This window comes from Nelumbo nucifera, chromosome 5, assembly GCF_055504915.1.
Source record: "Nelumbo nucifera cultivar China Antique chromosome 5, China Antique-T2T, whole genome shotgun sequence".
Classification (NCBI taxonomy): domain Eukaryota; kingdom Viridiplantae; phylum Streptophyta; class Magnoliopsida; order Proteales; family Nelumbonaceae; genus Nelumbo; species Nelumbo nucifera.
The window spans coordinates 8,827,429-8,842,145 of NC_142653.1; the positions used below are offsets into that span (position 1 = coordinate 8,827,429).

The 14,717-nt window shown below is 40.5% G+C and overlaps 2 protein-coding genes across 9 annotated transcripts in view; one reads left to right on the forward strand and one right to left on the reverse strand.

The window, feature by feature from the left end:
- Positions 1–10,216, forward strand: part of LOC104607481 (TIP41-like protein) — a 30,633-nt gene extending 20,417 nt beyond the window's left edge. For 3 of the 8 annotated variants that reach the window (XM_088887838.1, XM_088887836.1, XM_088887835.1), the window contains one exon: positions 9,639–9,868. In XM_088887838.1, the coding sequence (XP_088743964.1) occupies positions 9,639–9,840 (202 nt within the window). In that variant the 3' untranslated portion in view covers positions 9,841–9,868. The other 5 variants (XM_088887841.1, XM_010273156.3, XM_010273131.3 and 2 more) reach the window with 4 other exon arrangements.
- On the reverse strand, positions 7,741–9,629 carry LOC148791220 (zinc finger protein 7-like). Its single transcript, XM_088887842.1, has one exon. The coding sequence runs from the start codon at positions 8,453–8,455 to the stop codon at positions 7,883–7,885; it is 573 nt and encodes a 190-aa protein (XP_088743968.1). The 5' UTR covers positions 8,456–9,629; the 3' UTR covers positions 7,741–7,882.
- Positions 10,217–14,717: the final 4,501 nt, after the last annotated feature.

Below are 14,717 nucleotides of genomic sequence, written 5' to 3' on the forward strand. Positions count from 1 at the left end.
TCTCTCTCTCTCTCTCTGAGCGAGCAGGATAGACATCATGAACATCTAAACTACATGGCCCATCCTAAAAGCACGTCACGTCCATCCGTTACTTCTCTTTTGAGCGCACCCACCTTGTAGCAACCGTGGATTCTTTGCTCCATAAGTTTCATATCCAAAATCATGCAAATAGTACGTGGAAATTTATGTTATGAGAATGAATTGTGTTCACACAATGCCTCTTGTATTGGTATGTATTCCCCATTATGACACCGGATCCTACAAAAGTTTGTGGGTGAGGCTTCTTACTTATTCTATTTAAGACATTGATTTCCATAATAATATATTAGTGAGACCTCTGAAATTATAGTTCCTAGAAATCAGATACAAGGCACCTTTTCAATTCCACTACCAATAATGTTTTTTTTTTTCTTTTAATTTTTGGTTTCATGGGGCTTATTAGCTTATATAAAAGGGTAGCCCATCCCTCGTCCCCTCCTCCAACCTGGTGGCAGCGAGATTTGATCCCAGGTCTGTGTTGAGTCAGAGATCCTACTAACTGAGAACCTGCTCTATTTGTACCAGTACAAAATGACTCCCATGTCCCGTGTCCGAAGGTTCATTCATGCGCACAATGTTATCATCCCAACGTCAAGAATATGGGCTAAAATGGGGTACACAGTTTAATCAGTCGTGATGTGCTACTATTAACGGTGCCACAACCCATGTGTACTTGTTCGACAAAATGTGGATAGACCTGGCAATTGGGTTGGGTGGGCCAGGTTCGGGTTGGGTCAAGGTACTTTGGGTTGATTTCGGGTTGGGTTGTTAAATGCTAAACCCTAACCCTAAATATTCGGGTTAGGGTTGACCTATGGGTCAATTCGGGTCATCCCAAAAAATAATTGAAATTTAAAATAATAAAGAAAAATTACATGAAAAATGTCAAAACTAAAAGAATTAACTTTAAAATTCCAAATACAAAATAAAAAACTTGAACATTTAACAATTTAAAGAGTAACAAATAAAAAGTAGAGACTAAATAGAAAAAAATAAAGAATGGAAATTTCTAATAATGCATAAATAATCCCAATTAGACTTGACAATCGGGTCAGCGGCTTGACCCATGACTCAACCCAACCCAATTTCTTTCAGGTCGGGTCGGGTTATTTTCACATTCAGGTAGCTATATATGAGACTCAAACCCTGTTTTTTCGGGTTGGATTGGGTCAGGTTCGCGGGTTGGATCAACTTTTTGCCAGGTCTAGTGGATGTACATACGTGTTGTAATTGTTATTATTATTATCAACTATCAAATACACCCAACCCAATTTGTTCCGCCCAAATAAGTATGTGGTTGGTCGGGACTCGACCCACAATTAACCATTGCAAATGGATAAGCCTGATATAGAATTCTTTTTTATTTATTTTTTTTCATTGTTTCGCTGCAATGAACTCATTGTGCACGTAGAATGTATATATTTAGGATAAGTTGCACACTGCCACTCTGTACTTTAGGTGTAGGGACACTTAGCCCCTTGAACTTTCAGACTTCACTTTTTCCCCACCCATGGGCTTAATGACAAAGATAAAATTACAAAAATGTCCATTTGAATTTCTGTATTCTTTTTACTATGAATTTCTATGCTTTCCTCTTTTATTTTTTTAATGTCTTTTTGCATTTTTTATTTTTGCAATTTTCAATGTTTTCTGTATTTTTCTCTTTTTCTTTGTTATATTTTCTGTTTTTTGTATTTTTTCATTTTCAATTTTTATTTTTTGCAAATTTCTACTTTTCCCTTATCTTTGGTGGCACTTAGCAAGTCTTTCCACGTGGTCTTTTGAGTTTCCACAAGCTCGAAAGACCAAAAGTCAGTCTTTTCTCTGTTTGGTAATCAAAAGTTGGAAAGATGAGAAGATGCGTACGCAGAAAGACTCGAAAAGACCGAAAATGCCAAATTTTGGGAAGCTTCAAATGAAGCTTTCTGGTCTTTTTGCTTCATAAATAGCCTCTAAAAGCATTTTTAAAAGCCTAGTAGACCGAGCCACTTAAGAAATGGTCTTTATCTTTAAAGACAAGACCCCAAAAGCTCAATGTCTTTTGCCTATTTCGGCTACTAAAAGATCTTTCTAAAAAGACTTGCCAAACTGTGACGGTTCAGTAGGCTTAGCCTTGCCTACGCTTGGCAGGCTTGCGTTAGGGACATGCCCGTCATTTTCGCCTGTAAGATTTTTGGGAGAACTGATGTCATCTTCAGGCAGACCACCAAAAGCTTAACGTACTTTTTGAGGAGGGGTGGTCGACCTCCTTGGGTGCCTAACCTTGGCACTCCTAGACCTTCATCCCCTTGCGGGGCGCCCTGGTTAATGGCTAGCATGGCTACCAGGGTTCCTCATGGGCGCACACTTGCTCATGGGGACAGTGTTGGACCGGCACTGCGCTACCGATACTCAAGGGAGGCTTGGCATGCGGGCCTGGCTCAAGCATGTCCCTTCACCTCGCCAGCCCCTTGCCCAAGCTGATTGAGCTATCCCGTTGCCCCTAGCGCACGAGTGTGTTTCGGCCCAAGCGGTTGCCTATCTTCATGGCACACAGGTGCCTGTCATCATCGGCATATAGGAGACCCTTCACATTGGTGCCAAGTCACCTCATCGGCGCATGGTCGCCTTCCATTATGGTTGTCCCCCTTTAGCACGTAAGCGGCGCCTCCCATGGACCGGTCTGAGCCAGGAGAGTGCCCCGGCCATTGGACTTGAGGTCATGATCCAGTGCTACTGACTTTGGTGGAGCCATCCCATCGGGCAACTCCTAGCCTCTAAGCGCATAAAGGCTTGTCCTGGCCTGCCTTGGCCAGGATGCCACACGGGTTTCTTCCGCTGTAGAACTACCCCCGTGACAGTTGGTATCAGAGCGAGTTGGCTAATTGCAGTAGCAATTGGTTTTCAACAGATTAGCCCAGAGCCAGTTGAAGCGGTCATTTTGACAAGCAGCATTTTGTGGGGTGCGGTCCCTAGGCACTTCCACCCAGGATCGAGCAGAATTCAGATCAGGCCTGGCAAGAGGCCATTTCATAGTTCGTGTCCCCATTCCAATGACACTAAAACAGCTTCCCTTGCGGTTGCAGACGCGATGGTCGTTGTCCTCATGCGGGGGCAGACGCGTGAGCCTTGATAGGAATGTGGGTACACTACTCGAGCAGATTGTTCATCAAGCCTAGCAAGAGGCCATTCATTGTTCGTGTTCCCATTCCAATGACCCTAAAACAGCTTCCCTTGCGGTTGCAGACGCATTGGTTGTCCTCATGCGGGGGTAGACGCGTGGGCCTTGTTAGGAATGTGGTTATGCTAGCCGTTGGAGCATGGCGGCCCTACACCGGCAAAGTATCAGGTGGACATGCTCAGTTTTCAGGTTGAACACTTGCAGCAGCAGAAGCTTATCACAAGGCGAGTGCATGTTCGGCAACTCATGGGTAAAAGTTGCCACACTCGCACAGATTGCGGTCAAGTCTCCTTGAGGCAGCAGCATTGGGACCCCCTCGAAGCGAACATGTAGCCCGAACCAGCGAGGTGAAGCATAGTTTCGAGGGCCGTGAGAGCATAAGCCATGTCTAGGTTTGAGTAACCCGCACAGGGCGAGGTGAAGACCGTAGGCCAGCATGGTGAAAGGGTACACCCAGCATCCATCGCCAACAGCAGGAGTAGACCTATCAACGTGTTCGGTAGCATCACTGAAAAGCTACCAGGAAGACGGTTGAGCCTTGAGGTAAGATGATACATGGGGCGGACCTCCGCGAAGCACCACACACATTTCTTCGAGGGCCCTTCTTTCACAGTTCAACGGCATAGCCATTGCGCGGTTTGAGTAACCTCGACACTGGGGGTGAAGTCCAGGCAGGCCGGCATGGTGAAATGGTTCCGTCCCCATAAATGGACACCAACATAGGCAAGACCCGGGTTGGCTAGGCGAGCCTTGGAACTGGCTGAAGAGTGGATGGCGCGGGACTCAAATGCCCATTCACGGAAGTAGTCATTGTCGAGGACGACAATGAATTAAGTGGGGGAGCCTGTGACGGTTCAGCACAGGCTTAGCCTTGCCTACGCTTGGTAGGCTTACGTTAGGGACATGCCCGTCATTTTCGCCTGTAAGATTTTTGGGAGAACTGAGGTCATCTTTAGGCAGACCACCAAAAGCTTAACGTACTCTTTGAGGAGGGGTGGTCGACCTCCTTGGGTGCCTAACCTTGGCCCTCCTAGACCTTCATCCCCTTGCGGGGCGGCCCTGGTTAACGGCTAGCATGGCTACCAGGGTTCCTCATGGGCGCACACTTGCTCATGGGGACAGTGTTGGACCAACACTGCGCTACCGATACTCAAGGGAGGCTTGGCATGCGGGCCTGGCTCAAGCATGTCCCTTCACCTCGCCAGCCCCTTGCCCAAGTTGATTGAGCTATCCCGTTGCCCCTAGCGCACGGGTGTGTTTCGGCCCAAGCGGTTGCCTATCTTCATGGCACACAGGTGCCTGTCATCATCGGCATATAGGAGACCCTTCACATCGGTGCCAAGTCACCTTATCGGCGCATGGTCGCCTTCCATTATGGTTGTCTCCCTTTAGCACGTAAGCGGCATCTCCCATGGACCGGTTTGAGCCAGGAGAGTGCCCCGGCCATTGGACTTGAGGTCATGATCCAATGCTACTGACTTTGGTGGAGCCATCCCATCGGGCAACTCCTAGCCTCTAAGCGCATAAAGGCTTGTCCTGGCCTGCCTTGGCCAGGACGCCGCACGAGTTTCTTCCGTTGTAGAACTACCCCCGTGACAAAACGGTACCTTTGTTTTTTGTTGTATTTTATCAATTTTCTATAAAATACTCATAAAATGATTTAAGGGCAGTTTGGGGTTTTAGAAAATTTTAAACGTGCACATGACAGTCTAATGAGAATCTTTTTTGAAATTAACTAACAGAATGTTAGTGGTGAGGAAAATGCTCCAATCTGAAAGTTCAGGGTGGGCCTTTGTCTCTAATGAAAGATCAACGGGTTAAGTGTCACTATCCCTAACATATTGGATGACAGCCTGTAATTTCACAAGGAAATGAAGTCTATTCATTTTTTTTTTTGAGAAAAGAAATCTATTCATTTATTTATGTTCTACAAATTTGAAGAAATTGTACAGTTGTATAATGGGTAAAAGATTTTCATTCCTCCCTACATCTTGTGTAGGTTAATTTTTTTAAACCCAATTTTACCCTTTATGATCCCCAAGGTTTTAAAAGGTTAAAGGTGGATGCAAGGTGGTTGGGTGCCAAAGAGGTGAGGCGTAAGTCTCGAGGCGATTTGAGACGTATGACTCAGTATAAATATAATTTTTAATTTTATGTATATAAATATAATGTTTGTACATATATCCGTATATAGACACAATTTGTTTCATTTTATACTCAACTTATATATGTTTTCTTTTCATTACACATTTTTTTAACACGAGCCTTAAGTTTTTTAAAATTTTATAAACATGTAGACTGAAATTATTTGTAATATTTTATGTAGTAAGGGTACAGTTTATTTATTTTATAGAAATTTTATATTTATATTCATTTTTTTTTGTCTTAAAATTAATCATATTTTTTCTTTCATAGTCAATTTATATATTTATTTTTTATTAAATAATGTTCTTTTTAATGTGATACTTTTATTTTACATTTATAACCCTTTTTTACTAAAGAAAAATAGCTGTACTTAATTTATATATTTTTAGATCTTTTATTCAATATCATTTAATTTATAAGTGATGAAGAATTAAAACTAGTAAAAGGGGGGGGGGTTGTCTAGTATTTTTGTTCTTTATAATTAGATCCGGGGAAAAGAAACCCTATTTTAACATGTACTTTGGTAAGAGAACAACAAATGATATGTTTTTTGTTTAAAAGAAGTATTATGTGAAAATTTTTAGTATAGATTGGTCTGTTTTATTTATAAACAATTAAATAATCAATTTTCTTAAATGTTAAGAAATATTATAGCTAATTTATAATATATTTTTTTTTCAGTTTTAATGCTTTTTATAGGAAGCTTACACCTCACCAATTTGAGGTGCAAGGCATTGAGGCGTAAGCCTCTCAAAAATAGAGGTGGTAACCTTTTAGTAGAGGTTAGGTGTCTTGGCTCTGCCTCTCACCTTGAGGTGGCAATAAACAAGTCTGAATCTTCTACCCATACAAATTCTGCCCATGTCTATCCATATATATTGCAGCCACACATGGAGAACATCTCATCCTCCTACATAATATTATGCAAGGGGAGATGTTCTCAATTCATGGGGGTAGTGTGTTGTGGGTAGATGTGGGCAGGTGATCCAAAGTCAACATGCTGATACTTTGGTTATCCATCAACCTCCATGGGAGCGTGTTTCAAACTTGAACATCGAAATTCCCACTAATAACAATAAGTTAAAAATAAATTGTTTTTTTATTGAAATTCTTATTTCTTCGTCTTTTCTTTCATTTATCTGGTCTCTCTCTCTCTCATTTGGCTATTTTGTTACAGACTTGCGGGTTGAAAACTTAGTATTTCTTCTTCTCCAAATAAGTAGCACCACCACAGTCGATCTGGACTTTAATACAACTTATTGATCAAAATCTTCTGACCCCCTCTGTGAAATCTCTCTTTAGATCCAAAACCGTATGAAATCATTGTTCACACGATGTCCGGTCTCTTGATAATTGTCAATGGATCTTTGGAATATGTTTCAATTCCTGAAGAATATAGTGGTGTGTAGGCTCAGATTGGCAGTTGACCGAACCCTTTGGGTGTGATGGCAATGACGGTAGAAGCGTAATTACAGATCACGGAATATATGACAATGAGGACCTCCATGTACAAGACTATAAGGGCAAGCCAAAGTGAGATCACTTTTTTTTAAGAGACAATTCATGATTAAAAAAAATTGAAGAATTAATAAAGGCAAAATAAGTTTTTTTATATTAGTTCTGTTAAACATAACTCTGAAGGAATGATGGCACCTTCGCCAGTCATTTCAACTTCATGTCCTGAGTTGACTTACAGTTGTGATTGGATGGGAAGAATTATGTAGCTGATCTAAGACTGCCTAAGAGGTAGAAACCCCGAAATGTGCACAATCCTACAATCCACGTCAATCCCATAACCAAATTTGTATTGGAGTTTTATCGGATGGATTATAGCCGTCCAAACTTTTAATATTTAACATTAGCATATAAGTTGCTTACTAGATGCTTTATTTTGAGCATTTAGCAAATAATGTATTCTGGGAAGAGCACAGGGAAGTCTATCAATGTTCAAAGTATGGATATCGAGTCCCATCAGAGATGCTGATTGGAGTCCTGCTACCTGTTGTTACCCCTGAATTTAGAGGATAATTGTTAGTGTGTTGCTGTACTATGCCCAAAAAAAAAAGGATAACAGTAGTTATAGCAACCATAGGGGATTCAGGCGTACAATTAATTAAAAAAAAAGTATGAATACCAGGCATACTGTATCGCTTTGGAGGGTCACTCAAACTCTTGGTTTTAGGATTTTGGAAATTATGGTGGTTTTAAACATTAAATAGAAATATTATAAGCCCCTTATAAAAAATATGAAAAAAAATGTATCAATCACCTGAAACGCCTCGATACGCATGTTCAGACGTATCGGATGTATTGATATTTGAACCTTTTTCCTAGGTGGCTTGGGAAGCTCACTGAACGACCGAATTGACAGATACATAAATATACGATACCGAAAATGGATGAGAATTGAAACTTCAAACTTCTTCAACTAATTACATTAGCTTCTTTAGTCGATGGTTGAAAAAAAAATGCCAAAATCATACAGTAGCTAGACAGGAAATAAAAGAGAAACCTGATTTAGTTGACAGGATGGATGGATCAAAGACTGAGATTCAAATCTATCTTTTGTAGTTCTGATGGTTGTATAGACAGTTTAGGGTCCAGGTGAAAGCTCCCCGGCCACATCATATCCATTGCTTCTTCGAAAGTGAATGGCGCCCAAGCCATCCCATAGCCCGAGTTGGGATTGTTGAACCGTGCTACCAACCCAGTTCCTTCTTTGCTTGGCTTGTGCACCAGCGAGTGAGGCCGGGCTCCCAGTGATTGCATTATGGGTGATGCATTATGGGGCAAACTCACCGTTGTCGCCATCTTGTGAGATTGGAATCTTCTGGTTGCGCCTCTCTCCCTCTTGTGAGCGTTCTGGTGACCACCCAAAGCTTGTGAACTGAAGAATTTTCTCATGCAAAAGTTGCACGAGAAGACCTTGTTGGAAGCGGGCTTTGATTGTGGATCCAAGTTCCTGTTGCATGGCTCACTTCTACCGAGGCTCAAATTCAACCACTCTTCCCTATCCATTCCGCCATCATTGTTGTTTCTGCTCTTTAATTCGACTTTCTGGTTGTTGGTTGACATCTGGGTTGTTGAGTCTTCTTCAGTCTGCTTGATCATTGTCACTACCACCCTAAAATCAGAGTAAGGATCTCAAACCTCTAACAAATTAATTCGGAATTTGGAAAGAGTAGAAGAGTTCTCAAGGGTGTTTAAGTTGAAACTCGAAAGATTAGAGGCTTTGTTGGCTGGTTGGTGGTTGCTCTTAAAAAGGGTGATATCAACAGGGAGAACAAATGGAGGGAAAAACGAAATTGAGATTTTTTCATTTTATCTCATTTCTATCCAATAGCACCCACTGGTGATGCTTGGTACTCCAGGAACAATGCTTATATCATCTTTTACTGTGCCCATGTCAAGCCTCGGAATATTGAGAACATCAACTTTTCCCTCATATTTTTTTCATCTCCACATCACACCACTTTTTACGTGGCTGTTCTCCTTGGAGTAACTAATAATAATACTAGGTTCACGATACAGCAATAATTACATCACCGGTCAAATCACAATCTTATAATTTACATCAACTGTCTGCCATTAATGTTCTGCTTCCCTGACTAGATTAGATACATGCCGGGTGTGAACAATATAGGGTTTGGAGACAGAGAATCTACTTCATCAATCCAGACTGCGCAAAACTAGTGGTTTGGCCAATCATGGACCATTTGATCCAAGGAATAAAACGAATAGGTAACCTGTCAACCAGGTACCTCTATATAGTTCTTGTAGGGATAAATAGACTGCAGTCCATTCCAGAAATTTGTAATTATAGTCCCCTCCTAATCTATCAGTAGCACCCTTATAAATCGCATCCTAACCGTAGATTTGATATCGATCCACCATCAGATTCATCCCACCTGTACGGTGGGGTTCAGATTTCTGGGATGGACTGAGTTATAAAAGGTAGCATCTCAACTTGGTATAACTCTTTCATGCGGTCACGTCAAGTAGGTAAGTGAAAATTAGATGCAAAAAGTAGTGTCACCTCGCTGAGGAAGCTGTAATTTCTATATACAAAGAGAAAAAAGCCTTTTGTGGTGCAATGAGCAAGTAAATGATAAACTTCACTACAGATTTATCAAAATGAGTGGCGATGCTATAATTCATCTTTTTTTTTAATGTCTTTGGGGTGGAGCCTGGAGGGGCCCAGAGAACCGGCAATAATGGCGATAAAAAGTAAGGAGAGATGTGTAGTTGCGTTTCATTTTGATTGTTTACAACAAAGACAAAGATATCCATGCAGGAGTCTTCATGTGGGGCTTCTTGACCTTCGTCAAACAAGTAGTGAGCAGTTTACGTGTGTACAGCAGAAGTCCATTTGGGGTCACTTGTACTTTTTCTCACAGAATCTTGTTGTTATTAAACAAGGAAGAGAAGACAAGAGGAGCCCCGTTCGCATAAAGGGTGCCTGTTTCTTGTTCTTCTGTTTGTTCAATAATATATAAATCACAACAACAACAACGATGACATTTATGGCAGGTTTGATGCTGAAGCTTCTTTATGATAAAATAATTGCGGTGTGGGAACAAGGAGTCAAGAGCTTGAATGAGAGACTTGTCTCATCCATTGGGCTTTCGTTTAGAAGAAGGGAGCTGCTGTAGACAACATCTTTTTTGCTTGGGCTACTCCTCCCTATAATTTGATTGGTGAACTTTTCAAAAGGAGAATGGCAATCTGGCAATAGTATTGTTTTGGTTAATTGACTTTTCATTGTTTAATGGTTTATAGCCCCTGAAATTTTGTAACCCAACGCCATTAGCAACTCTCTTTGCAACATTGGTTAAAATATGAAAAATAAATGAAGTATATTGTAAATCATCATGATCACTGTTTTAAAACTGGGAACGGTGGATGATCCCTTTTTCTTTTTTCCTGGGTGGCAGTTCATTGGTTCAACCGTACGTCTGGGTTGAATGGGTCAAGCCGTTTTTTCAATGCAATAAATCTAGAACATTAGATTGAAATATCAGGTTAGGTTTTACCGTACACATAATAAAAAATCAGAGAGAGAGAGAGAGAGAGGTGGTTAAGAAAAAAGAAGGATAATAATAATAACAATAATGCCTCAATGTGGATTAAGATTAATATAGAGATTCCCAAATATTAAGTTCAAAAATGAATTATCTTTTATTAGTGCTTTGGTAATAGTTACCAAATTGGCATAATTCAAATATGGTAGTAGAAATTACATTCCTACAGAGGATTCAGCAAAAGATTTGGTTAAGAACTTTGAGAACTGAGAAGACTGCCATAAAAAAATAGAGAGAACATTCCGTGCATGCACATGGACAACCTGTAGTTCTCACATCGTATCTTTTGGAAGTCCATATTGAAAAGTATGTCTGTTTTTGTTGCACTTTTCAATTGCTTGACGTAATTGTTGAAACCCTCTACTTCCCAAAAACACAATAATCTCTAATCTGAGGAACTTTTCTAACCGGGACTCAGACATGTGCATTAGTCAATAGCAGAACCGACAGTTACCACTTCATCAGAATGGTGGTCAAAAGTAAAGAGATTGGGTATTAAGCATTTAATGGATTCGTATCCACTCACAAGGCGTCTGTGTCCAGAATCCAGGCACTAATTTTGAGGATAGAATGATAAGGTTCAATTAAGCAAGCTGATGCCATGGATATGCCACTTGGAAGTTAGAACGCTATAAAGAAACAATAAATTATGATGATGCAAAGCAATCATCAAGTGGAAACACAATGTATCTCTCTACTGTGCACTTGCCTTTTTCAAGATTGGGTTCCAAGGTTGTTTTCTTAGGCAAGAAGATGGGAAGCAAAAGGATGATAGACCCAATAATCTCCAAAGCAAGAACTCTGATTGGCTGGCTTCTTGTGAAATGTTCTCGAGGGTCTTCTTGTTGGGTGATTGTCAAATCAGAGTATGAACGATAAATATTTGTTCATCACTCAATTCATTAAAGTGAAAGAAACCCGCTTGAAGTAATCTTGTTATTTGTGGATCTGGTTCCCTTGACAGGATAAGGGGGAGGTCCCTTTTTAACTTTCTGTTTCTTGAGCTTGACAGAATCTTGCTTAGCAGAGTCATTTCAAGAAGGTTTTCATCAACTACTGGAGAGAAATTTTGGGATGCCACAATAAATTAGGCACCAATTGGCTCAGTGGGGCCAGGTGATTGGCATCGAAAACGAATGATTTCAAAGAGAAAACCCAAAACGCTTGATTCCACATGCATCAGCTAAAGTCTATCGTTATCTCCTCATCCGCAGTATGGACGACCAGGTCCAACTTGCACATGGTCCCCCCAACACAGAAAGAACTATATATGCCGTGGCCACCGTCCATATATCTTTGTCAAACCCTTAACATTGCATATGATATGGGGTAGACTCAATAAGCTCCTGCTCCATACCTTGTCCCCCAATGGCCGAGCTAAGCTTTCTATATGCTTTCTGTTTACTATTTTCCCCTACCTTAATGGGTCCCTTTTTAGGTACCTACTTTCTAAGTGCTGTCATGCTGACCATCAACTCCAAGCTCTGTTCCTCTCCCTCTTTCAGCCAGGCCCCAGGGTTTATCAAGTAAAGGGCTTCCTTTATTGAGTCATTTAATCAATGCAGAAAATGTTTTCACTTTTCACTGCAAAGTTGCCTTTTGATGGGTGAAGGTTTGCAAATTGCAATAAATCTCAAAAGACTGGAAACATTTAGAGCAGTATTGTTACCATACATACTATTCCAATTTTTGAATGTTAATATTATTAATATTTATCATAATTACCCATCTGGGTGATATGCGTATTCTGCTGGTCCGTGGCTCAGTGAGTCTGGAGTTCGAACCCAGCTTCTAATTAGGGCTGCTCGATGTGAAGAATTTCAAGTACATCGTTTTAGATAATAACATATTTCCAATCTAACTAGGTCCAAGTTGCATCCACTAACAAACCCAGAGTTAAAACAAGCATAAGTTAGTTTGGATGACAGGAAAGGGCTGCTGTAACAACTAAAAACAAGCAGTTCAACCAATAGGGATGAGCAAATGGGTAGGTTTTATCCATAACCAAATGAAATTGGCCTGAATCAGTCTTGAATTGACCCATCCAATCTATTACCAAGTAGGGTCTGGTTCCAAATTCTTGGAACTGACCCTACCCAGGCCAGTTTTAGGGTCTAGGGGTTTACCCTATCCAAATTGGCAGAATTAGCTTTGGTTGGCCTTGGTGGAACTGGTCTTGGAATTGAATTTGACTTGAAAAAAGGAAAAAAAAAACCCAAAATACTTTGAAAATGTGAAGATTTGAACCCAAGCATTCATTGTTATATAGACATGATTTCACTTAACCATTAGGTGAGTCACTTAAGTAATTAGACTACTTTTCTTCAATTTAATATTTGTGTATAATAAGTACTGTAAAAAGTAATATTTACAAAATTCAAATTACGATGATAAGTTTTGAACTATATTATTATTATTATTATTATTGTTATTGTTATTTACAAAATTTTAAATAACAAGTTCCATTTTTTTTTTTTTTTTGGGGGGGGGGGGGTATAGAAAGAACAGGTTCCACAGGTAGACCCTGGAACCACTAAGACCAAAGCATGCCTTGAACTGATCTTGATAGGATAGGCTCTGGATCCAAAAACCTGGGAAGCAAATTGACTCATTCTTGCCCCTTTGCAATTTCATCTATGCAAAGCCGCGAAAGTGCAAATGGTTTTAGTGCAGACTCTGCTTAACTTTTGTTTCAGATTTTGCCTAGTTTTGCATGTCTGCATTATAGAAGTAAAACTTGTATCAAAGGTGGACCAGATTTTGCATTTTTTTTCTCATTTGTAGTTTCATGAATTTGTATTAAAGCAAATGAAATTGCATTCAAACAAATGGAGCCGGTTAAATCTGTCAAATTACACCTTAAGACTGCTGTTTTAAGATGCAATTACAAACAAACAGAGCTGAAATATCACATCCCATTTTATCCCTTAAAACTGCTGTTTCATAACCCCTTTCCCTTGTAAAACCAATTTAAGACTTTAAGCTGTCAAATTGCACCTTGTTTATGGACGATCTCAATATGGGTAATAGTGGCGCCACCAACTACTCCCTGATCATCTTGGTACAATATCACTAATGGACAAACTGACAAACTGACAAACTGTACACAGACAGCTTTGTGCATATAGAGGGGGTGTAAACTGTAATGTCTTCTGTGATCTTAGGCCCCTATGATGCAGTTTTTCTTTCTTTTTTTTTGGAAGGGCAAATCTTTTATTGCATCATATCAACATCTAGTGCAGGTTTTAGGAAATCTGGAAAAAAGTGACCATGTTATAATTTGCGAGAAATTACAACCAGTTTTTGCCAAAGTGTGGGTCACAATATTACCCGTACATGGGGCAAAGGAGATAATAGAGTGTTGGAAATAGCCTAAAAGAGATCTGCAATCGGCTACAACAGTGTGTATACACCAGGGGATGTCTAAATTAGCATCGGACAAGACCATGATGAACTTCTGCACATCTCCTTCTAAGTGAATATGGGTGAATTGAAGGTCTTGAACCTTCCTTGAAAGCTAACGCTGCTGATAGTTCCGGGTCTACCAATCTTAATAGAGAATGCACAATATGGATTAATCTTAATAGAGAATTTGGCAAGAAAGGCCCGAAGAGGAAGAGCATGTGTGAGGCATCTCCACATGAAGATTTGAACTTTTGGAGGGAGCTCTTTCATTTCCCAAAATTGTCTCCATGTGTAAGTACAAACCGCAATGTGCATAGAAGAAGAGCCAGCAGATTCACTGTGCAACATTTGCATGGCTGATGCACATGCACATGTAAATCGGTCGTGTGGGTGGAGAGTTCAGCTTTTGTGAGGGCAAGTCAGTGCTCGCACCATTGGAGCAGCTCCTAGAAACCTTGCATTTGGGAGTATCTCCCATGAAATAAATCACTTAAGTACAGATATTCCCAACGTAAGGCTGTTGGAACGGGCTTTGGCCTGACCAAAGCCGGACTGGTGGGTGGGTGTGCAAAGTGCAAACCAGGGTGCCCTCATGTTGCATTGGCTGTAGTATATGTTCAATTTAAAAAATTGCCCACCAATGCATCAAATTCAATGCTACCGCTTAACCAACTGCATAGAACTCTAGTATGATATGGGATGGTTTAATGGTTGATCATATTCAATGCCACCGCTTAACCGAGAAACAAGTCCTATGCTACCGCCAAGTCTTAAGAACGTAGGCAGCTTCCAGCCATAACAAAAGAACTAGCTCCTTTGAAGAACCTCGACAATGCAAACGGTAAACCTTTCGGCTCTTTACTCTTCCAATCAAGTCCTTGAACATT

What these genes read in the sequence shown, in the direction of transcription:
- LOC148791220 (XM_088887842.1), bottom strand. Translation starts at nt 8,455, where the DNA reads ATGATCAAGCAGACTGAAGAAGACTCAACAACCCAGATGTCAACCAAC.